This window comes from Coregonus clupeaformis, unplaced genomic scaffold, assembly GCF_020615455.1.
Source record: "Coregonus clupeaformis isolate EN_2021a unplaced genomic scaffold, ASM2061545v1 scaf1042, whole genome shotgun sequence".
Lineage (NCBI taxonomy): Eukaryota > Metazoa > Chordata > Actinopteri > Salmoniformes > Salmonidae > Coregonus > Coregonus clupeaformis.
This window is the reverse complement of record NW_025534496.1, coordinates 13,544-38,404: the sequence shown is the minus strand read 5'-3', so window position 1 is coordinate 38,404 and position 24,861 is coordinate 13,544. Positions and strand designations below refer to the sequence as shown.

Genomic DNA, 24,861 nt, shown 5'->3' with positions numbered 1-24,861 from the left:
GAGCAGGTGTTCACAATGGCTTGAAGGCGGTATCTGCTCTTGACAGAGAGGGATGTATACCAGCATACGAAGGACAACACAGAATGCTCTCGATGAAAGAACTGTAAGGTTTGCAATATTGATTTGTTGAGACTTAATGAGTTCAGTTTCTTGAGGAAGTATTGTGTCTACTATTTTGATGATGGCGTCTGTGTTTTGCTCAAACTTCAGGGGGTGTTATCAAAGATGTGCGAAGCTATTTATACTGGTCCACATTGTCCACCTCCTCTCCATGAATGAACATCGTACTGGTGGGCTTCCTCCTGAAGACGACAATAATTGTATTTCGTCTTAAAGACATTCAACTCCAGCAGCGTACTGTCACACCAGTCAATTAAGTCCTGGGTGGCTGGGCCATGGTCCAGCGTCCTGAGAGGAGTGACAGGAGGACTGAGTCATCTGCAAACTTCAGCAAAATGGTGGTTGGCATGGGCACTCAGTCATTGGTGTAGAGAAGTAAAAAGGGGGGGTGACACCCTGCTGGTGGTGAACCTGTGCAAGTGAGTAGGGTGTCTGATTGGCAACATTAGCATAGACTCTCCATAATCCACAGATAAAGCCGTGGTCGAGATTAAACTGTCAGTCAAGTTTTTTTGGAGAGGGATGGCAGGCTGCATGGTGTTAGAATGCAGACGGAGGTCCACAAATAGGGAGCCTGACAGAGGCCAGATGTCTGTGGATGTGTCCATCAAGAACAGCTTGGCATCGTCCGTGAACTGGAAGGGGATCCAGCATACCCTGGCACAGATGTGATGTGGGCCTTGACCAGTTTCTCCAGGGCCTTCATCACAAGAGGTCAGTGCAATAGACCTATGGTCGTTGAGAAAGTGAGGCTTATCTTTCTTGGAAACGGGGGATAATGTTGGACGTTTTCCATGGCTGCGGGACCAGGCACCGTCCAGCGGAATTTAAATGCTGAGTGGACTCCCTGAGCTGCTCAGCACAGTACCTGAGGGTCCTGCCACAGATACCATCTGGTCCCAGGGCTTTGTTGATTGGTGTGGATTTGAGCAGTTTCATCACATCATTTGCTTGAGGGGTGAACGTAGCACATGGCGTGAAACTCTGCTTGAGCTCCACCGCATCTCAAGAGTGAGGTCGGGCCTCTCGAGCGAGTGTAGAACTTGTTCAGCTCGTTGAGCAGAGAGGAGTCACTGACCCCCTCCACACTCACGCCTCTCCTTTTGTGACTGTGTGTTTACAGCGGCCATGTTTTTAAGTACCCTGCCAGGCTGCCCTCTAGTTCCCCTGCTCGAACTTCTGCTGCTCGTGTGATGGCTTGCTTGACTTTCTTATTAACCTATTTTCTTTACACTGTACCTGTGAAAAATACAATTTTTTTCCTCATTAAGAAATGCCCTTGGCTTGTCGGTCACCCAGGGTGACAAATATTAATCTGTTTCAACACAAAAAGTAATGTATTTTGATGTTAGTACTTGTTCATTTAAGCTGGATAATGACTCAAAAGAACAATTCCCAATTGGTGCAGTCAAAACAGCCTTGCAGTGCATCAATACTGGGGCAGTCCGTTTGAGCGTTTCTCACCTCCTCTCTACTCTCTTCACCACTGGAGTGTAGTTGGGGCGAGTAGAATGCTAATGTTATCAGCTGATCTGAGGGGGGAGTGGCCTATAGGCTCCTGGGACTGTCCTTGTTCTAGCCTAGGTTTACTATCTCTTAAAAACAGGTATTAACCCAAGCCTGATTCAAATGTCAAGTTAACAAAGGGTTAATGAGGGGTATGTGGTTAATTACCCTCTTACCCCAAAACACTTCACATGATAACTATAATATGTCAGCTAAAGAATGGTTCCCTGACATCCCCTGTGTACATCTGAAGACACACTGCTATGACGATTTCTCCCCGTTGTGGACACTCCTATGTCTGATAAGCTCTTGTAGTTTAGTTTGCACTTGAAGGGTGTGAACGGTCTGGTGCATCTTCACATAATTCACCTCAGCAAAGCACTTTCCACACGTGGGGCAGGCGTATGGCTTGTCTGTGTCCATCCTAACGCTCGGCTTCCCATGTTGTGACCCAATGACACCAGAGGAGGTAGAAGCAGGAGCCACCTGAGGATTTGAGCTCCCTCCTTGACCTCTAGCCATTGTTTGGGTGTTGTTGGGATTGTGTGCTGTGTTATAGGCTAGGTGAACGCCCATCCTGACCCTGTCTGTATTGGTGGGGTAACCATGAGACAGCTGAGGAAGGCTAGACCCATGACCAGGCCTTCTATGAACCCAGTCACTAGGCATTAGACAAGACCCTGAAGGAGAAGACAGACTTCCTGTTAGACTCCCACCAGGGGGCTCTCCCACCACTCTCTGTGAAGGCTGATGCCCAGGGTGACCTGCTCTGTTCATCATGGATACTGTGGTGTTTGTATCATAGGAACAGGAGGGTCTATCTCTATCAGCCCCAGGCCCTGCTTCATCCCTGCACTGAGACTGTGAAGAGAAGGGTCTGGGCTGCAGACTGGATCCATGACTGGAGTCTCTGTCTCTCTGATGACCACCAGGACTGAGGTTGTTCAGTCCACCAGTCCACTGGTTGTGTTCTATGTAGTGGTTGTGGTGGAGTCTCTGTCCCTCGCAGTTGGGTCCTGGTTCTGACTCAGGAAGGAAGAGCGACGGCTCCTGATCCATGGTCCTGATCCGGGGCCAGGGTTTGTGACCAGCCGCCTCAGAGGTCCAGTCTCTCCCGCCAGTAACACCAGATATCAGCAGGTCTTCATGGACTGCAGACTGCAAACAATGTTTGTACAGAAAAGCATAAATGTTTATTTAAGAAAATCTTTGCTGTACACACAAACATGACATTATATTATTAAATGTTAACCACAGTCAAGCCCATCTCTAACACTGTGATTCAAGTACCTAACAATATGGAGCCATTGGAGTTTGTTGTTGTTGATGTCCAAACTCAGTCTTTGCAATGATACAAAAATAATCAAGTCAGTCAGCACAGAGTCAATTTAGTATTTAATTTAAACAAAATGGCATTATAATCACATGTATTGCACAGAACGATACATGACAAGAATATTTTTTCTCACTATGGTAACACTTTACATTTTCTGCTAATCTGATACCCTCGCTTTGATAAAATGAATTTTAGAATACTTTGGAAAAGGTTTAACATTACATTACACACAGCTTCACTACTTCCTGTCAAGTAAACATGAATTAAGGCACTATCATTATCTCACTATAAAACACCACTGAAATATATGTTCCTTTCTAGAGGACGACGGAGTGAAGAAAAAACTGTTGGAACATTGAGTGCCTCGACCACTTCGCACGCTATTCTCAGAATCCCTCGAGAATACCGATTGGGACACCTCTCGACCAAAATTCTGTCTGCATGGTGTTGGTCCAGTTGACGACACCCGACATTGACTCTTAGACGATCATGCCTTCACTCAACCGAGCTCGGCCCGAAAGGTGAACTCCCGAGTGGCGCAGTGGTCTAAGGCACTGCATCGCAGTGCTAGCTGTGCCACTAGAGATCCTGGTTCGAGTCCAGGCTCTGTCGCAGCCGGCCGCGACCGGGAGACCCATGTGCGGCGCACAATTGGTCCAGCGTCGTCCAAGGTAGGGAAGGGTTTGGCCGGCAGCGATGTGGGTTTGTTTCCCACGGGGGGCCAGTATGAAAAAACAAAAAATACAAAAAAATACATGTATGCATTCACTAACTGTAAGTCGCTCTGGATAAGCGTCTGCTAAATGACTAAAATGTAAATGTGAACAATGGCTGACAATAAAGAGGTAAGTTCAATAGTTTTTCAGTAGAGAAACTAACCAACTACCTACCTAATCAACTATGATTTCAATATTGAAGTAGATCGTTTTTTGGTCTTCTGTTATTAAAGCAGGCTATTGATTAGGCAAACTAGGTTAAATGTCAGCTAGCTAGAATGCTAACGTTAGCTAACTACAGTGGGGAGAACAAGTATTTGATACACTGCCGATTTTGCAGGTTTTCCTACTTACAAAGCATGCAGAGGTCTGTAATTTTTATCATAGGTACACACTTCAACTGTGAGAGACGGAATCTAAAACAAAAATCCAGAAAATCATATTGTATGATTTTTAAGTAATTAATTTGAATTTTATTGCATGACATAAGTATTTGATACATCAGAAAAGCAGAACTTAATATTTGGTACAGAAACCTTTGTTTGCAATTACAGAGATCATACGTTTCCTGTAGGTCTTGACCATGTTTGCACACACTGCAGAAGGGATTTTGGCCCACTCCTCCATACAGACCTTCTCCAGATCCTTCAGGTTTCGGGGGCTGTCGCTGGGCAATACGGACTTTCAGCTCCCTCCAAAGATTTTCTATTGGGTTCAGGTCTGGAGACTGGCTAGGCCACTCCAGGACCTTGAGATGCTTCTTACGGAGCCCTCCTTAGTTGCCCTGGCTGTGTGTTTCGGGTCGTTGTCATGCCGGAAGACCCACACGACCCATCTTCAATGCTCTTACTGAGGGAAGGAGGTTGTTGGCCAAGATCTCGCGATACATGGCCCCATCCATCCTCCCCTCAACACGGTGCAATCGTCCTGTCCCCTTTGCAGAAAAGCATCCCCAAAGAATGATGTTTCCACCTCAATGCTTCACGGTTGGGATGGTGTTCTTGGGGTTGTACTCATCCTTCTTCTTCCTCCAAACACGGCGAGTGGAGTTTAGACCAAAAAGCTCTATTTTTGTCTCATCAGACCACATGACCTTCTCCCATTCCTCCTCTGGATCATCCAGATGGTCATTGGCAAACTTCAGACGGGCCTGGACATGCGCTGGCTTGAGCAGGGGGACCTTGCATACGCTGCAGGATTTTAATCCATGACGGCGTAGTGTGTTACTAATGGTTTTCTTTGAGACTGTGGTCCCAGCTCTCTTCAGGTCATTGACCAGGTCCTGCCGTGTAGTTCTGGGCTGATCCCTCACCTTCCTCATGATCATTGATGCCCCACGAGGTGAGATCTTGCATGGAGCCCCAGACCGAGGGTGATTGACCGTCATCTTGAACTTCTTCCATTTTCTAATAATTGCGCCAACAGTTGTTGCCTTCTCACCAAGCTGCTTGCCTATTGTCCTGTAGCCCATCCCAGCCTTGTGCAGGTCTACAATTTTATCCCTGATGTCCTTACACAGCTCTCTGGTCTTGGCCATTGTGGAGAGGTTGGAGTCTGTTTGATTGAGTGTGTGGACAGGTGTCTTTTATACAGGTAACGAGTTCAAACAGGTGCAGTTAATACAGGTAATGAGTGGAGAACAGGAGGGCTTATTAAAGAAAAACTAACAGGTCTGTGAGAGCCAGAATTCCTACTGGTTGGTAGGTGATCAAATACTTATTCTTGGGGATGTTATTCGAAAACATAATGTTAACTTTCACTGCTATGCGGATGACACACAGCTGTACATTTCAATGAAACATGGTGAAGCCCCAAAATTGCCCTCGCTAGAAGCCTGTGTTTCAGACATAAGGAAGTGGATGGCTGAAAACTTTTTACTTTTAAACTTGGACAAAACAGAGATGCTTGTTCTAGGTCCCAAGAAACAAAGAGATCTTCTGTTAAATCTGACAATTCATCTTGATGGTTGTAAAGTCGTCTCAAATAAAACTGTGAAGGACCTCGGCGTTACTCTTGACCCTGATCTCTCTTTTGACGAACATATCAAGACTGTTTCAAGGACAGCTTTTTTCCATCTACGTAACATTGCAAAATCAGAAATTTTCTGTCCAAAAATGATGCAGAAAAATTAATCCATGCATTTGTTACTTCTAGGTTAGACTACTGCAATGCTCTATTTTCCGGCTACACCGGATAAAGCACTAAATAAACTTCAGTTAGTGCTAAATACGGCTCTAGAATCCTGACTAGAACCAAGAAATTTGATCATATTACTCCAGTGCTAGCTTCCCTACACTGGCTTCCTGTTAAGGCAAGGGCTGATTTCAAGGTTTTACTGTTAACCTATAAAGCGTTACATGGGCTTGCTCCTACCTATCTTTCCGAGTTGGTCCTGCCGTACATACCAATACGTACGCTACGGTCACAAGACGATGGGCCTCCTAATTGTCCCTAGAATTTCTAAGCAAACAGCGGGAGGCAGGGCTTTCTCCTATAGATCTCCATTTTTATGGAACAGTCTGCCTACCCATGTGAGAGACGCAGACTCGGTCTCAACCTTTAAGTCTTTACTGAGAGACTTATCTCTTCAGTAGGTCATATGATTGAGTGTAGTCTGGCCCAGGAGTGTGAAGGTGAACGGAAAGGCTCTGGAGCAACGAACAGCCCTTGCTGTCTCTGCCGGGCCGGTTCCCCTCTCCACTGGGGTTCTCTGCCTCTAACCCTGTTGCAGGGGCTGAGTCACTGGCTTGCTGGTGCTCTTTCATGCCGTCCCTGGGAGGGGTGCGTCACTTGAGTGGGTTGAGTTACTGACGTGATCTTCCTGTCTGGGTTGGCGCCCCCCCCTTGGTTTGTGCTGTGGTGGGAGACCTCTGTGGGCTATACTCGGCCTTGTCTCAGGATTGTAAGTTGGTGGTTGAGGATATCCCTCTAGTGGTGCGGGGGGCTGTGCTTTTGGCAGAGTGGGTGGGGTTATATCCTTCCTGTTTGGCCCTGTCCGGGGTTTCTTCGGATGGGGCCACAGTGTCTCCGGACCGCTCCTGTCTCAGCCTCCAGTATTTATGCTGCAGTAGTTTATGTGTCGGGGGCTGGGGTTAGTTGGTTATACCTGGAGTTACTTCTCCTGTCTTATCCAGTGTCCTGTGTGAATTTAAGTATGCTCTCTCTAATTCTCTCGTTCTCTCTTTCTCTCTGAGAACCTGAGCCCTAGGACCATACGTCAGGACTACCGGGCATGATGACACCTTGCTGTCCCCAGTCCGCCTGGCCTTGCTGCTATTCCAGTTTCAACTGTTCTGCCTGCTGTTACGAAACCCCTACCTGTCCCAGACCTGCTGTTTTCAACTCTTAATGATCGGCTATGAAAAGCCAACTGAGAGACCTGAGCACCTAGGACCATACGTCGGGACTACCGGCCGTGGTGACTCCTTGCTGTCCCCAGTCCGCCTGGCCTTGCTGCTATTCCAGTTTCAACTGTTCTGCCTGCGGTTATGGAACCCCTACCTGTCCCAGACCTGCTGTTTTCAACTCTTAATGATCGGCTAGAAAAGCCAACTGAGATTTATTCCTGATTATTATTTGACCATGCTTGTCACTTATGAACATTTTTGAACATCTTGGCATGGTTCTGTTATAATCTTCACCCGGCACAACCAGAAGAGGACTGGCCACCCCTCATAGCCTGGTTCCTCTCTAGGTTTCTTCCTAGGTTTTCGCCTTTCTAGGGAGTTTTTCCTAGCCACCGTGCTTCTACACCTGCATTACTAGCTGTTTGGGGTTTTAGGCTGGGTTTCTGTACAGCACTTCGAGATATTAGCTGATGTAAGAAGGGCTATATAAAATAAAATTGATTGATTGATTATGTCATGCAATAAAATGCATATTAATTACTTAAAAATCATACAATGTGATTTTCTGGATTTTTGTCTCTCACAGTTGAAGTGTACCTATGATAAAAATTACAGACCTCTACATGCTTTGTAAGTAGGAAAACCTGCAAAATTGGCAGTGTATCAAATACTTGTTCTCCCCACTGTATGTAGCTAGCTAACGTTTAACCAAAGATTTTTATAACTAACCCAAGATGGACACAGACTGACGTTTCAATGGGAGCAGATTAATCATAGTGGGCAGAACAAGCAAGGAGGTGGGCAGAGACAAGCACGAGGTTGCGAGATCCTATTGACGCTTTCTAGTATGTATTCGCATATTTCCGTTTGGGTCCGTCTACTCTGTGAAGTGCACGTGTGCAATAACTCAATTCGCCCTTGCACTCCTTCTAAACACCACCATTTTAAACAACTTTTTCAAAGGTAAAGTCTACAAAACTTAGTCCACTCTGTTCGTAACAGATTGTAGTTTTGGGAACAGAAACTGTATTGAGATCAAATGTTTCATCGATGAGAAAATTAGCAGAATGAATACCCAAATCCATCTTGTTCCATCTTCTCGCACTGCCGGCCACTGGGCTTCCTCTCATCACCATATTTGGTGGTGAGTGGAAATGCCAGCTGGATGCTTCAGATTTATACATCCGGTGAAACATCTGGCTCATTGTTCCATCTGTGGTTTAACCCTGTGGATTAACCAAAGATGGTTTCGTTTTATATACCGTCTCTGGTTTAACTAAGAGCATTGTAGCTAAGTCAACAACGGGTTTAGTAGAAGTGGAGGGCTAGGAAGACCAGCATAACTGGGAGGGAGTGGTAGAAGAGGGGGGAGGGGCAGGGTGAAAACAGACAGGGAAGAACCGGCCTCACTGGGGAAGAGGGCCGTGATTGAGGAGGGGGAGCCAAGAGAGGTCAGGCGCCAAACCAAATAATAGCCAATATTGTAAACCACTAACTGCATGCTTTGAGATACAGTCTGATTGAAATACAGATTTAATAACTTTTACAGTCAGTTTTTGTGCAGTTACAATAAATGAGAATGAAAACCATTTCTCTCTCTCTCCATCCCTCTTTCCGTGCAGGTCCACTGTCACTAATATGTGTTGGTGAAGTTGTTCTCTGCACAGTTGACAGAGACAGGAGATACAGGAGTCCATTCTGTTCCAAGTAGGTTGCCTTGGCTCTCCTCTATGCACAGCACTTTGGGGGCTTCCTGCAAGTAACCATGACATCCACCAATCAACCCCGTAACTTAATCATTAGTGGTACTGAGAGTTCCTCTAATTTCTTTGACGCTGTATGGAGGCATTGTGCATGGAACATTTGTCACGTAGAGAGGATGATGACCAGCTGCTGTTTATTGGTTAGAAACATGGTTCAATACAGAAGATGGTTCTATACTAAATGTAGGTGATAGTTATTGCTAAACAATATGAGTGGTGTAGGTAAGGGATGAAGTTAAAACCTATAGGAGGTAGCTGTCTACGAGGAGGGTTGGGCATGAAATGACAGCAAGCTGTTCAATACTGAGCCATGCGTGGATTTGTACAGCTCGGCTCAGTCCAGTCCCACATTGTGTGTTATTACTTATTTGGCTAAATGATTATCCATAGTTGCCTACAGCCACAGGAGTCTTAAAATTGACTGTTACCTTGATTACAACATGAAGATGTTAAAACATTTAAACAGACATTTCCTGACATCTTATTTTCCTCTCTCTCTCACTCCAGTTGTTGTCAGGAGACAGGTCGGTGTGTGTAGAGAACACACGCTTAACCAGGTGGAGTCGGGCTTTTACTTCATCGCCCTGGAACACTACACAGGCAGAGGACGCCAAGTTTGGACCAGTGAGTCGCCAACTCATCTTATGCCTTACACAACTTAGTACGTCTCGCTCCACCTTCCTCCAACTCCAGTGCCCTACTTTTGTTGACCTTTTAACCAATGTCTATGGATTGTACAAGGATTTTAAGTTGGTACTTCGACTCCATACTAAAGTCCATCTCCTGTATCGTTCTGCCCTCTATAGACTCTGCTGCTGCCCTGTAAGAACCTGGAGATCTTCACTGAGGGAGGTGACGTGGCCACAAACAGTGCCTGGGACACGTTGCAGTGCTACTGCTGTCTGGAGAACAGCCAGGGGGTGGTCAAGACATCTGCCACAACTTCATCTTTAGTGTACCTGGGAGCTAAAGGTATGTCACCGCACTCTCAACAGTCATGTATGCTAAAACATACTTTTATGCTAATGTGTGTGTTTCTTAAAGCGACAATCAGCAGTTGAAACAATATAAAAGCAAACTCCCCGCCCACGTTTCGGTAGAAAGCTGAGGGATGGGGCTGGAGAAATCACTCTCAAATTCATAGACAGAGCTATGGATGCAAGGACTGACCATCGCACCTCCTAAAACCCCATTGGAGGAGACGACCCAAGGTTCCTCGCCTCAGACCTCCTTCAATGGGTTTTGAGAAGGATGCGAGTAGAGGAAGTGAGGAGTTGAGCAGAGATGAATTGGGACAGAGGTCATGTCATTGTTTTAGGTGGAATCTTATGTTGAATGATACATTTATTATCTGTTTGCACTTATATCTTTGTTGTACGCATACGCTGACCCCTTCCACCCTCTCTTCCAAAGACTCCCCTCTGGCAAACGGTTCAGGTCAATCACGACCAAAACCTCCCGCCACCTGAACAGCTTCTTCCCCCGCTCCGTGGCCCTCACCAACCGGCCACCTGGTCCACGATGATCCTCACATCCATGGAATTTGCACTCTGCACTATTCATCCACAGACTATGCAGCCTGCACTATCATCCCAGAACTGCACATTTCTCTTTGCACTCTCTGCACATCTCTTAAATGCATAATTTATCCTGTAGCTTATAGTTTAGTCTATAGTTTTTAGCTTCCTGCCATCCAGGACCTCTATACCAGGCGGTGTCAGAGGAAGGCCCTAAAAATTGACAAAGACTCCAACCACCCTAGTCATAGACTGTTCTCTCTGCTACCGCAAAGCAAGCAGTACCGGAGCGCCAAGTCTAGGTCCAAAAGGCTCCTTAACAGCTTCTACCCCCAGGCCATAAGACTGCTGAACAGCTAATCAAATGGCTACCCGGACTATTTACATTGACCCCCCCCTCCCTTTGTTTTTACGCTGCAGCTACTCGCTGTTTATTATCTATTCATAGTCACTTTACCCCTACCTAAATGTAGAAATTACCTTGACTAACCTGTACCAACACACATTGACTCGGTACCGGTACCCCCCTTTAGTTTATTTAGTAAATATTTTCTTAACTCTTATTTTTCTTAAAACGTCATTGTTGGTTAAGGGCTTGTAAGTAAGCATTTATGTTGTATTCGGGCATGTGACTAATAAAATGTGATTTGATTTGAGCTTACAGTGTTCATAGTGTACAGTCGTGGTCAAAAGTTTTGAGAATGACACAAGTATTGGTCTTCACAAAGTTCGCTGCTTCAGTGTTATGATATATTTTTGTCAGATGTTACTATGGTATACTGAAGTATAATTACAAGCATTCCAAGTGTCAAAGGCTTTTATTGACAATTACATTAAGTTTATGCAAAGAGTCAATATTTGCAGTGTTGACCCTTCTTTTTCAAGACCTCTGCAATCCGCCCTGGCATGCTGTCAATTAACTTCTGGGCCACATCCTGACTGATGGCAGCCCATTCTTGCATAATCAATGCTTGGAGTTTGTCAGAATTTGTGGGTTTTTGTTTGTCCACCCGCCTCTTGAAGATCGACCACAAGTTCTCAATGGGATTAAGGTCTGGGGAGTTTCCTGGCCATGGACCCAAAATGTCGATGTTTTGTTCCCCGAGCCACTTAGTTATCAATTTTGCCTTATGGCAAGGTGCTCCATCATGCTGGAAAAGGCATTGGTCGTCACCAAACTGTTCTTGGATGGTTGGGAGAAGTTGCTCTCTGAGGATATGTTGGTACCATTCTTTATTCATGGCTGTGTTCTTAGGCAAATTTTTGAGTGAGCCCACTCCCTTGGCTGAGAAGCAACCCCACACATGAATGGTCTCAGGATGCTTTACTGTTGGCATGACACAGGACTGATGGTAGCGCTCACCTTGTCTTCTCCGGGACAAGGTGTTTTCCAGATGCCCCAAACAATTGGAAAGGGGATTCATCAGAGAAAATGACTTTACCCCAGTCCTCAGCAGTCCAATCCCTGTACCTTTTGCAGAATATCAGTCTGTCCCTGATGTTTTTCCTGGAGAGAAGTGGCTTCTTTGCTGCCCTTCTTGACACCAGGCCATCCTCCAAAAGTCTTTGCCTCACTGTGCGTGCAGATGCACTCACACCTGCCTGCTGCCATTCCTGAGCAAGCTCTGCACTGGTGGTGCCCCGATCCCGCAGCTGAATCAACTTTAGGAGACGGTCCTGGCGCTTGCTGGACTTTCTTGGGCGCCTTGATGCCTTCTTCACAACAATTGAACCTCTCTCCTTGAAGTTGTTGATGATCCGATAAATGGTTGATGACGGCACGTGTTTCCTTGCAGGTAACCATGGTTAACAGAGGAAGAATAATGATTTCAAGCACCACCCTCCTTTTAAAGCTTCCAGTCTGTTATTCTAACTCAATCAGCATGACAGAGTGATCTCCAGCCTTGTCCTTGTCAACACTCTCACCTGTGTTAACGAGAGAATAACTGACATGATGGCAGCTGGTCCTTTTGTGGCAGGGCTGAAATGCAGTGGAAATGTTTTTTGGGGATTAAGTTCATTTTCATGGCAAAGAGGGACTTTGCAATTAATTGCTATTCATTTGATCACTCTTCATGACATTCTGGAGTATATGCAAATTGCCATCATCAAAACTGAGGCAGCAGACTTTGTGAAAATTAGTATTTGTGTCATTCTCAAAACTTTTTACCACGACTGTACATACTGTATGTGGATCTGTGGAAACTTTGGATCTATATATTTTGACATGTTAACCTGAGTTAAGCTGGTTTATCATATTCATGTCAATTTACATTCTACTATTTCGGACTGGTTATGTACTGTATGAACCTGTAGCAGGTAGCAGATTGTCTCTTTTGTGTCTTCATATAATTCAAAATCCCCATGTGCTGTGTGTGTGTACCCTTGGGCTTAATACCCTAAATATTGGATCCTGCCTTGAATTAGTGGACTCGTTTTTAGGGTGTTTGCTAGAGCTGACTGCTTTTCCTTTTACAGACGAACATAGCTGGTTAACAATTAGCTAGCTAACTTTAGCGAGTAGATTCCACTCAACTTAAGATATAGTATACCTATTTGAATTTATTTCCCAATTAATTTGGTTATCAAGCAACTGGATTTCCAAGTCGTTTGGTGCTTACTTCTCAAGCTGTCAAGTTAGCTAAACAGACGGCGATGCAGTGCATCTCTTTGAAGGCACGCAAACAGAATACTCAAGCTATCACGCGACAAGTTGCAGGCTGCGTACTAGCCAATCACAACACTGGACTGGCCCAGGGCAGGAATTTGTTAGTTCGGCCATCACCCTAGTGAAAGTGACCAATCTCAGGTTTAAGCCCGCTCCCCATGAGACTGAAATCCAAACCCAAAGATGCCAAGACTTTAGAGAGAGTAATTTGTGAAATTGAGAGTGAAAACTTGACCATGACAAGTTACTATTGCTGGTGGACAATTTAATGCGTTCAAATGTATTTTTTACATGTTTGAATCACGTTTCTTTGCCTGTATATGTATTATTTAAGACATTTTTATTTTTGATCTGTGACAATGTTCTGCTCGTAGGACTTGAACTTAGCTAGATACCCGATAAGCTTGCTGTTAGGTGACAACTTCATATTTAACCTAGCTAGTCAGTTATATTTACGAAGCCGTAGCAAAGTAGTAATCCACGGCCATTGCATACTGCATAATTTACTGAACATTACGTCATAAATAGTATGACAATGAGTACATACTATGCAGTTTAAGTAAAGTATGTACCGGTAGTACGTTAGTATGGGTATTCGGCCAAGGCCAGTGTCTGTGCAGTCGCAGGGTCCATGTTCCAGGAGATAGATCCTATAGAAGGCAGGCAGAAGGCAGCACCTGTTAGGGGGTTAACCTGAGGCGCCATCAGTCTCTCTGAATCACAACTATAGGAGCAGGACGGAGCCTCGCTAGTCAAGTCTGTATGTTCTCTCCCGCCGCATACCGACACCTCCCTGTCCCCGCAGACCAAATCTACGCTTCACCCTGCTCTCAGCCAGTGTGTTGTCATGGAGACTAAGTTTGGTTGTTGTTTTGTGTTCGACTGTCTGTTTCTGGTTGTGGATATCAGTGTTGTTCCCCAGCTCAGAGGTGAGGACACTGTCCCATCCACTGACCTCTATGTCGCCTCTGTTCCTGGCCTGCTCAGTGATATCGTCCTGCGGAACCTTGGCTGCACCGATCTGGGTCTGGGAATCCAAGATGGCCGCCCAGTCTCCTCTGTTAGGCTCCTGCCAACCACCTGCAGGAAGAGGTTATAAAATAGACTTTACAAACACTGCATGAGTTAATTACCTGGTGAAGTTCATACATTATAATGTGTGTTTTAGTATGTAAACATAAGTTGTATTGATTTCATTTTATGAATGAAGAGAAAATAATAGCCAGGTGCATCACTATTCCTATTGAAGTATATCTGTTATGTTCTGTATATGTATTTCACCCTTACCTTGCTCCCCCATCTTTAGTCCACTCAGCAGATCAATGCTCCCTGGTCCGTCTTCTATTGTCTCCTCTTTGACCAGCAGCAGATCAGGCTTCCCATCCTCCATGTCTACTGACTGTAAGAGATACAGAGTGAGAGGATGTTGGATCAAGAAATCTGATATGAGCACCCGCTATGAAGCATCTTCTGATTGGGCAATGAGGGATTGCTATGAGCACTGTGCAAATATGTTAGGTGATTTGATTACTTGACACTCTTTAATGGTTTGATAATTGAAAGGCATGGTCCCACACTTAATCAAGACCTGGGCCTGTATCCACAAAGAATCTCAGAGTAGAAGTGCTGATCGAGGATCAGGTCCCCACCTGTCTATATAGTCTTATTCATTATGATCTAAAAGGCTAAACTGATCCTAGATCAGCACTCCTACTCTGAGAGGCTTTGTGGATACGGACCCTGACCTAATACTATGCAGACAGTAGTTTACAGTGGGCTCACCTCAGTGAGACTGTGTGTGGTCCTGTGCTGCTCAGCTGGTTCCTCTGTGGGTTCAGGAGGAGGTGTTGTCTGGTTGTCCTCCATAACCATGGTCCCCTCGGGGTTCCCCAGACCCTCCTCACACCCCTCCTTCACCAGCAGCACCTCTGGACCCTCCTCCTCCTTGAAGAGACAGGTGATACAGATTACACAGACATACACTCCCTCAGGTACGTACACACACAGAGATAATAAACACACTTTCAACATGGAGTCCAGGACCCATCCCAACTACATTTGAGTCCTATACTGTAGTTACAGAATGACTTAGTTGTTAAACCCATCATGGTGGACATACAGTGGGGGAAAAAAGTATTTAGTCAGCCACCAATTGTGCAAGTTCTCCCACTTAAAAAGATGAGAGAGGCCTGTAATTTTCATCATAGGTACACGTCAACTATGATAGACAAAATGAGAAAATAAAATCCAGAAAATGACATTGTAGGATTTTTAATGAATTTATTTGCAAATTATGGTGGAAAATAAGTATTTGGTCAATAACAAAAGTTTCTCAATACTTTGTTATATACCCTTTGTTGGCAATGACACAGGTCAAACGTTTTCTGTAAGTCTTCACAAGGTTTTCACACACTGTTGCTGGTATTTTGGCCCATTCCTCCATGCAGATCTCCTCTAGAGCAGTGATGTTTTGGGGCTGTCGCTGGGCAACACAGACTTTCAACTCCCTCCAAAGATTTTCTATGGGGTTGAGATCTGGAGACTGGCTGAGCCACTCCAGGACCTTGAAATGGCTTCTTCCGAAGCCACTCCTTCGTTGCCCGGGCGGTGTGTTTGGGATCATTGTCATGCTGAAAGACCCAGCCACGTTTCATCTTCAATGCCCTTGCTGATGGAAAGAGGTTTTCACTCAAAAATCTCACGATACATGGCCCCATTCATTCTTTCCTTTACACGGATCAGTCGTCCTGGTCCCTTTGCAGAAAAACAGCCCCAAAGCATGATGTTTCCACCCCCATGCTTCACAGTAGGTATGGTGTTCTTTGGATGCAACTCAGCATTCTTTGTCCTCCAAACACGACGAGTTGAGTTTTTACCAAAAAGTTATATTTTGGTTTCATCTGACCATATGACATTCTCCCAATCCTCTTCTGGATCATCCAAATGCACTCTAGCAAACTTCAGACGGGCCTGGACATGTACTGGCTTAAGCAGGGGGACACGTCTGGCACTGCAGGATTTGAGTCCCTGGCGGCGTAGTGTGTTACTGATGGTAGGCTTTGTTACTTTGGTCCCAGCTCTCTGCAGGTCATTCACTAGGTCCCCTGTGTGGTTCTGGGATTTTTGCTCACCGTTCTTGTGATCATTTTGACCTCACGGGGTGAGATCTTGCGTGGAGCCCCAGATCGAGGGAGATTATCAGTGGTCTTGTATGTCTTCCATTTCCTAATAATTGCTCCCACAGTTGATTTCTTCAAACCAAGCTGCTTACCTATTGCAGATTCAGTCTTCCCAGCCTGGTGCAGGTCTACAATTTTGTTTCTGGTGTCCTTTGACAGCTCTTTTTGGTCTTGGCCATAGTGGAGTTTGGAGTGTGACTGTTTGAGATTGTGGACAGGTGTCTTTTATACTGATAACAAGTTCAAACAGGTGCCATTAATACAGGTAGCGTGGAGGACAGAGGAGCCTCTTAAAGAAGAAGTTACAGGTCTGTGAGAGCCAGAAATCTTGCTTGTTTGTAGGTGACCAAATACGTATTTTTCACCATCATTTGCAAATAAATAAATTAAAAATCCTACAATGTGATTTTCTGGATTTTTTTTCCTCAATTTGTCTGTCATAGTTGACGTGTACCTATGATGAAAATTACAGGCCTCTCTCATCTTTTTAAGTGGGAGAACTTGCACAATTGGTGGCTGACTAAATACTTTTTTCCCCCACTGTAAATATGATGATGTGGGGCCGGAGAAGATGGCTGCCGTTTTACGGCCTCTAACCAATTGTACTATTATGTGTTTTTCGCGTTATTTGTAACTTATTTTGTACATAATGTTTCTGCCACCGTCTCTTATGACCAAAAGAGCTTCTGGATATCAGGACAGCGATTACTCACCTCGTATTGGACAAATATTTTTCTTCAACGAGTCGGACGTAAAGGATATCCTACAGACACCGACAAGGCCCAAATCCCCGTGATTCGCATGAGAAAGAGACGGAGATATCGTGGACGTAGGTCAGGGTGCCTTGTAAGGATCCGACGGCGGCGGTAAACTGCCTCTTCCATCAATCCTATTTGCCAATGTTCAATCATTTGAGAACAAATTGGACAACCTAAGATTACGGTTATCCTACCAATGGGACATTAAAAACTGTAATATCTTATGTTTCACAGAGTCATGGCTGAACGACGACATGGACAGCATACAGCTGACGGGATATACACTACATCGGCAGGATAGAACGGCTGACTCCAGTAAGACAAGGGGTGGCGGTCTGGGTATATTTGTAAACAACAGCTGGTGCACAAAATCTAATACTAAGGAAGTCTCAAGGTTTTGCTCGCTTGAGGTAGAGTATCATGATAAGCTGTAGACCACACTATTTACCAAGAGACTTTTCATCTATATTTTTCGTAGCTGTCTATCTACCATCACAAACCGATGCTGGCATTAAGATTGCACTCAATGAGCTGTATAAGGCCATAAGTAAACAGGAAAACGCTCATCCAGAGGCAGCGCTCCTAGTGGCCAGGGACTTTAATGCAGGGAAACTTAAATCCGTTCTACCTAATTTCAACCAGCATGTTAAATGTGCAACCAGAGGAAAAAAACTCTAGATCACCTTTACTCCACACACAGAGACGCATACAAAGCTCTCCCTCGCCCCTCCATTTGGCAAATCTGACCATAACTCTATCCTCCTGATTCCTGCTTATAAGCTAAAACTAAAGCAGGAAGCACCAGTGACTCGGTTAATAAAAAAAGTGGTCAGATGACGCAGATGCTAAGCTACAGGACTGTTTTGCTAGCACAGACTGGAATATGTTCCGGGATTCTTCAGATAGCATTGAGGAGTACACCACATCAGTCACTGCCTTCATCAATAAGTGCATCGATGACGTCGTCCCCACAGTGACCGTACATACATACCCCAACCAGAAGCCATGGATTACAGGCAACATCCGCACTGAGCTAAAGGGTAGAGCTACCGCTTTCAAGGAGTGGGACTCTAACCCGGACGCTTATAAGAAATCCTGCTATGCCCTCCGACGAACCATCAAACAGGCAAAGAGTCAATACCGGACTAAGATTGAATCGTACTACACCGGCTCTGACGCTCGTCGGATGTGGCAGGGCTTGAAAACTATTACAGACTACAAAGGGAAGCACAGCCGCGAGCTGCCCAGTGACACAAGCCTACCAGACGAGCTAAATCACGTCTATGCTTGCTTCGAGGCAAGCAATACTGAAGCATGCATGAGAACACCAGCTGTTCTGGATGACTACGTGATCAATCTCTCCATAGCCAATGTGAGTAAGACTTTTAAGCAGGTCAACATTCACAAGGCCACGGGGCCAGACGGATTACTAGGACGTGTACTCCGAGCATGTGCTGACCAACTGGCAAGTGTCTTCACTGACATTTTCAACATGTCCCTGACTGAGTCTGTAATACCAACACGTTTCAAGCAGACCGCCATCGTCCCTGTGCCCAAGGATACTAAGTGAACCTGCCTAAATGACTACCGACCTGTAGCACTCACGTCTGTAGCCATGAAGTGCTTTGAAAGGCTGGTCATGGCTCACATCAACACCATCATCCCAGAAACCCTAGACCCACTCCAATTTGCATACCGCCCCAATAGATCCACAGATGATGCAATCTCTATTGCACTCCACACTGCCCTTTCCCACCTGGACAAGAGGAACACCTACGTGAGAATGCTATTCATTGACTACAGCTCAGCGTTCAACACCATAGTACCCTCAAAGCTCATCACTAAGCTAAGGATCCTGGGACTAAACACCTCCCTCTGCAACTGGATCCTGGACTTCCTGACTGGCTGCCCCCTGGTGGTAAGGGTAGGTAACAACACATCTGCCACGCTGATCCTCAACACCGGTCCCCTCAGAGGTGCGTGCTCAGTCCCCTCCTGTACTCCCTGTTCACCCATGACTGCATGGCCAGGCACGACTCCAACACCATCATTAAGTTTGCTGACGACACAACAGTGGTAGGCCTGATCACCGACAACGATGAGGCAGCCTATAGGGAGGAGGTCAGAGACCTGGCCGTGTGGTGCCAGGATAACAACCTCTCCTTCAACGTGATCAAGACAAAGGAGATGATTGTGGACTACAGGGAAAAAAAGAGGACTGAGCATGCCCCCATTCTCATCGACGGGGCTGTAGTGGAACAGGTTGAGAGCTTCAAGTTCCTTGGTGTCCACATCACCAACGAACTATCATGGTCCAAACACATCAAGACAGTCGTGAAGAGGGCACGACAAAGCCTATTCCCCCTCAGGAGACTGAAAAGATTTGGCATGGGTCCTCAGATCCTCAAAAGGTTCTACAGCTGCATCATCGAGAGCATCCTGACTGGTTGCATCACCGCCTGGTATGGCAACTGCTCAGCCTCTGACCGCAAGGCACTACAGAGGGTAGTGCATACGGCCCAGTACATCACTGGGGCCAAGCTTCCTGCCATCCAGGACCTCTATACCAGGCGGTGTCAGAGGAAGGCCCTCAAAATTGTCAAAGACTCCAGCCACCCTAGTCATAGACTGTTCTCTCTGCTACCGCACGGCAAGCGGTACCGGAGCGCCAAGTCTAGGTCCAAAAGGCTTCTCAACAGCTTCTACCCCCAAGCCATAAGACTCCTGAACAGCTAATCATGGCTACCCGGACTATTTGCACTGCCCCCCCCACCCCCTCTTTTACGCTGCTGCTACTCTGTTGATTATTTATGCATAGTCACTTTAACTCATCCCACATGTACATATTACCTCAATTACCTCGACTAGCCGTTGCCCCTCACATTGACTCTGCACCAGTACCCCCCTGTATATAGCCTCCCTACTGTTATTTTATTTTACTGCTGCTCTTTAGTTATTTGCTTTTATTTTTTTACTTAACGCTTTTAATTTTTTAACTTTTTTTATGCATTGTTGGTTAAGGGCTTGTAAGTAAGCATTTCACTGTAATGTCTACACCTGTTGTATTCAGCGCATGTGGCAAATACATTTTGATTTGATTTGAAATAAGTCAGCTATGATAAGTCAAAAGTCATCATCAGACAAACCAGGTGTACAGTAGGTGTTGGTTAGTGTGGGGTCTAAAGACTGTCTCAATGAAAGTCTAGAATGAAAAGTCCCATTTTGTGTTTATTAAACATAAACAAGTGTTAAATACACCATATGAAACCCCACGTCATGTCTCAACAAAAAAATCAGCATGAACATGATAAACCGCATTAATTTCCTAATTAAAAGGTATTGAGAATTTTTGTGAACATCATATAGCCTACACAGCACAAACGCAATATGAAACAGACGATAGATAGATAGATTCTGTGACGTCACGAGAGGCTACACAGCTTTCAGCGGGATTGCTCAAGTAGTGCAAGGAGACAAGGTTCAAACAAAACAAGGATTTTATTATAGGTCTTGGGAAATTAACGAAAATATAACAAAATTCTGTTCTCTTGTGGCTCTTTAAGGGTTAACAGTTCAGGGATGTCTCTTCCACATCCAAAATCATAATTCTCACTCAGCTCAGATAACCTTTCCCCCAGCCTTACTGTAGTCCACGTTGCAGCTAGTGGCCAACCCAGCAAAAAGTCCTTCCAAATGTCTCTCACGTATTTCCACAGGTGCATATATCCAAAGGTGAGTATTTCCCAAAGGTAAGTATCTCCAAATCCTTATATTCCTCATGGAAGTGGACGTGCAGCACTCTTGTTCTCCAGAGAGCCCAGGTTGGAGACTGTGTCTCTTCCCTTCCCAAACCTTCAGCTCATCAGCTCCTCATTTGTTTCAGCTGCGTGGGAAGATTGGCCATAGAGGGGTGGAGTTCCCGACCATACCAGCAGATGGAGCCATAGCTGTCTGGGGTTGCAGCCACCTCAGGGTGATGTAACGTCCCTCCAGGACACAGCCTCTCGTGACATCACACATCCCCCTCCTCGGGACCGACGTCCTTGTCGGGGTAAAGGCAGCGAAGAAGGCATCACGCGAGAGGGCGTCCCGCATTGCCGTGGTGCTTGCCAGACTGCTCTCTCTTCAACTCCTCCACCTCTAGGACCAGGGACTCAGCCTCCTGTTGTCTCTCCTTGAGTTTCTTACTGAACGCATCAGCCTTGGTTTTAGCAGAGTTTAGCTTCTGTTGAGCAGCTTTCAGTTCCTTCCCATTTGTGGTGGGGCCGCACTCCTGGGGTCTTTTCGGGAAGCGTTCAGCATCTCCGCTGTGGCCTGGTACTTTTCCACAGCTTCCACGGTCAGATCAGCCGTGGTCAAGGCCTGTTGACTGATGAACCGTTTTTGCCTCATAAGGCAGGGCGCGTAGGTAACGATCCACCACAACGGCCTCCACCACCGCCGCTGCTGTATTCCTCTGCGGATCCAGCCATTTCCTTTGCGATTCGGACAAGTTCATGCATCTGCGCCCGAGGAGGTTGGTCTGGTTGGAAGGTCCAGCTGTGAAGCGCTAGGCCATACCAAACTTTGCGAGTCCATATCTGCTGAGGATCTCAGACTTCAGGGCATCATAGTCAGTAACCTGGTCAGGGCCCAGGTCCCGGACAGCATTCAGCGATTCCCGGTTAGAAAGGGGGCTAACAGACCAACCCACTGTTGCTTGGGCCAGGCTTCCCTAGTGGCCGTGGCCCTCAAATGCATGCAGGTATGCCTCAATGTCATCGGTAGCTCCCATCTTAGATATAAAGTCACTTGCCTTTATTGGGCGGGTATTTTGGACCACCCTCTGTCTCTGCAACTGCAATTCCTCTGCCTTCAGAAGGTTGGCTTTCTTTTGCTCCTCCAAGAGAGCCACGTTTGCTTGCATCTGGGCTTGCTGGCCAGCAACAAGGGCTTTCAACATGTCCTCCATTTCAGTCGGCGGGGAGCCTACGGCCAACTTGGAAAACTGGGTGATCAAACCTTCGGGTATCCTCCTCTGACATGCACTATTAACGCTTGAGCGTGCCCGTATTCTCCACCATCTGTGACGTCACGAGAGGCTACACGCTTTCAGCGGGATTGCTCAAGTAGTGCAAGGAGACAAGGTTCAAACAAAACAAGGATTTTATTATAGGTCTTGGGAAATTAACGAAAATATAACAAAATTCTGTTCTCTTGTGGCTCTTTAAGGGTTAACAGTTCAGGGATGTCTCTTCCACATCCAAAATCATAATTCTCACTCACTCAGATAACTTTTCCCCAGCCTTACTGTAGTCCACGTTGCAGCTAGTGGCCAACCCAGCAAAAAGTCCTTCCAAATGTCTCTCACGTATTTCCACAGGTGCATATATCCAAAGGTGAGTATTTCCCAAAGGTAAATATCTCCAAATCCTTATATTCCTCATGGAAGTGGACGTGCAGCACTCTTGTTCTCCAGAGAGCCCAGGTTGGAGAACTGTGTCTCTTCCCTTCCCAAACCTTCAGCTCCTCATTTGTTTCAGCTGCGCTGGGAAGATTGGCCATAGAGGGGTGGAGTTCCCGACCATACCAGCAGATGGAGCCATAGCTGTCTGGGGTTGCAGCCACCTCAGGGGGATGTAACGTCCCTCCAGGACACCGCCTCTCGTGACATCACAATAGATAGATAGATAGATAGATAGATAGATAGATAGATCACACAATCTGGATATTTTCTGCTGACAACAACGAAATTAATCTGTCTTTAATGCAGGGTTTGATTTAAAACGACAGAAGCTATCGTGGTGGAATGGTAACTTTTCTATTTTATAGAGTGGAATGTTTTTTCTGCTGGTATCCTTAGGTAGCTCCTCTCTGAGAAGCTCTTCCTGCAGTGCGCACAGGCAAATGGCCTTTCTCCCGTGTGAACCCTTCAGGTGAATCTTCAGGTGACCAGCCTGGCTGGCGCATGTGACAGCTGTAGGATTTTTTCCCATGTGGACCCTCTGGTGACTCTTCAAGTTTTAATGTCGCCTGCACAAGTACAGTGAAATGCCTTTCTTGTAAGCTCTAAACCCAGCAAAGTAGTAATCAATAACAATGTAATACTAAAAATAACATAAGGAAAAAGTAAATAAGCATACTATATACAGGGTCAGTCAGTTCCAGTACCATATTAAAATTTGAAGTGATACTGGAGCAATAGTGGTAGATGTAGGTGACAAGGCATCAGGATATATGATAAACAGAGTAGCAGCAACGTATATGATGATTGTATGTGAGTGGGTGTGCGTGTGTGTAGTCAGTATAAATGCATGTGCATTTTATGTGTGTGTGAGAAAATTATGAATTGTGTGTTGGAGTGTGCATGAGTGTGTAGGCCCTGCAAAAATGTGCATAGAGACAGTGCAAAATACAAAGGTAAACTCAGATAGTCCATGTAGCCAATTTGTTAGCTAGACTTATGGCTTGAAGCTGTTCAGGAGCCTGTTGGTGTCAGACTTGAAGCACCCGTACCGCTTGCCGTAGGAAGCAGAGAGAACAGTCTATGGCTTGGGTGGCTGGAGTCTTTACACGATTTTCCGGGCCTTCCTTTCACACCGCCTGATATAGAGGTCCTGGAAGTACTGGGATGTCCGCACCACGGAAGGAGCCATCGATGTCGACACTGGGTCGCGATCCCTGAACACGTGTAAAGGGGGAGTGGGTGGCAACGTTTGGATTTGTCTCTAAGCTTCCCCTGTAATCTAGGAAATCTCTGCCCTGTGAGTGTCCGTCTCCAAGGTGACTATCTGCATTCCATGTGGGAGTAACATCGCCCTCCACTTTCACAGTCACCTCATATACCAATATAACCTCCCCTTTCTTATCAAGCACCCTTCCGAATGATACACTACTACTGTACTGGTTCCAGTCCCCTCTAGACAGATCAGTCTGTGTCTCTAAACCCAAGGGCATGTTGCCAGGGTCCATCGCTGCTAAGCGTAGAACAAGACGGATCATCACTGCCAGTGTCTACCACCATCACCATCCCCACACCACAGGAATTAACCGTTCTCTGGCTCTGGTGAAATACCGGTAAATACTTTGAGCCGGGAGCAAGAGCACAGCACAGTCTCTCTGGGTCTGATCTGTGGTCAGATCCTGTGTGTAAGAGCCTGTGTGTTACAGTTAAAGTCTTGGTCTCCGTCTCTGACTTGAGGATGGCGTTCGGCATTCCACTGACCTCCGTGATGCTGCGTCGGGCCATTGGCTGTGCTGGGGTGGTGGTGGGGTCCTCTCTGGCTACAGGGGACGCTCCAGTCTGGATGTCTCTGCTGTGCCGTGGGTCCTCCTCTCCTTCAGACCTCTCCCTGTGACCCCAGGACCTCAAAGCCTCTGCATCTGCAGACTGACACAAGAAGATACAATGTTGTAGGAAGTCTCATAAACTTCCCTATGGCAGATAAATGAGGATGTACATGTAAGCAAGTGAATAGCTGAGGGGAGCCTTTCTGAAATAAACAGGCCACATTGATTTACAAAGTAACTGTAATTTTTTTATGCAACACTATTACACTAACCTCTATCACGATAATGTGCTGGGTTGAGGTTCCAGTCCCCTCATTAACAGTGATTGGTTGGTCATCTCTCCATGTATTGTGTCCCACGGGCTTCACAAACCTGTGTCCTCCAGTGAGATGTCCTTCACCTGAGAGAGGGATTGGGGGAAAAGAGGTGGTTAAGTTAGCTACTGTCAATGCTCTACGGTATATTGTAGGGTAACACTTCTCATAACTTATTGATATACTATTTATTGATCAATGTATTATGTTCCATGCATTACATTGTTTTCATTGACTAAATCATACGAAATGCAGTAAATCAAGAATCTGGTTAGAATATGATATTGTGTCTTTGCGCAAGATAACTAAGTAATCATTCCATACAATACAAAAACTGACCAAGACCCAATTCTGGGTAACATATCATA

General features: G+C 45.8%; 1 protein-coding gene across 1 annotated transcript; it reads right to left on the bottom strand.

Annotated features, from left to right (window-relative positions):
• Positions 1-1,646: 1,646 nt before the first annotated feature.
• LOC121561230 lies at positions 1,647-24,402 on the bottom strand. The gene is made up of 6 exons (XM_045217374.1): positions 24,394-24,402; positions 24,115-24,279; positions 14,756-14,917; positions 14,261-14,372; positions 13,929-14,053; positions 1,647-2,784 (listed from the first exon to the last, which is right to left on the bottom strand). Exons 1-6 carry the CDS (start codon positions 24,400-24,402, stop codon positions 1,888-1,890), a joined length of 1,470 nt encoding a protein of 489 aa, XP_045073309.1. The 3' UTR covers positions 1,647-1,887.
• Positions 24,403-24,861: the final 459 nt, after the last annotated feature.

Excerpts from the sequence above, each read along its gene's own strand:
- LOC121561230 (XM_045217374.1), bottom strand. Across the intron at positions 14,373-14,755 it reads CCACACACAGTCTCACTGAG|TCAGTAGACATGGAGGATGG; the intron begins GTGAGCCCACTG and ends TATCTCTTACAG. Across the intron at positions 2,785-13,928 it reads GGAACAGAGGCGACATAGAG|TCTGCAGTCCATGAAGACCT; the intron begins GTCAGTGGATGG and ends CATTGTTTGCAG.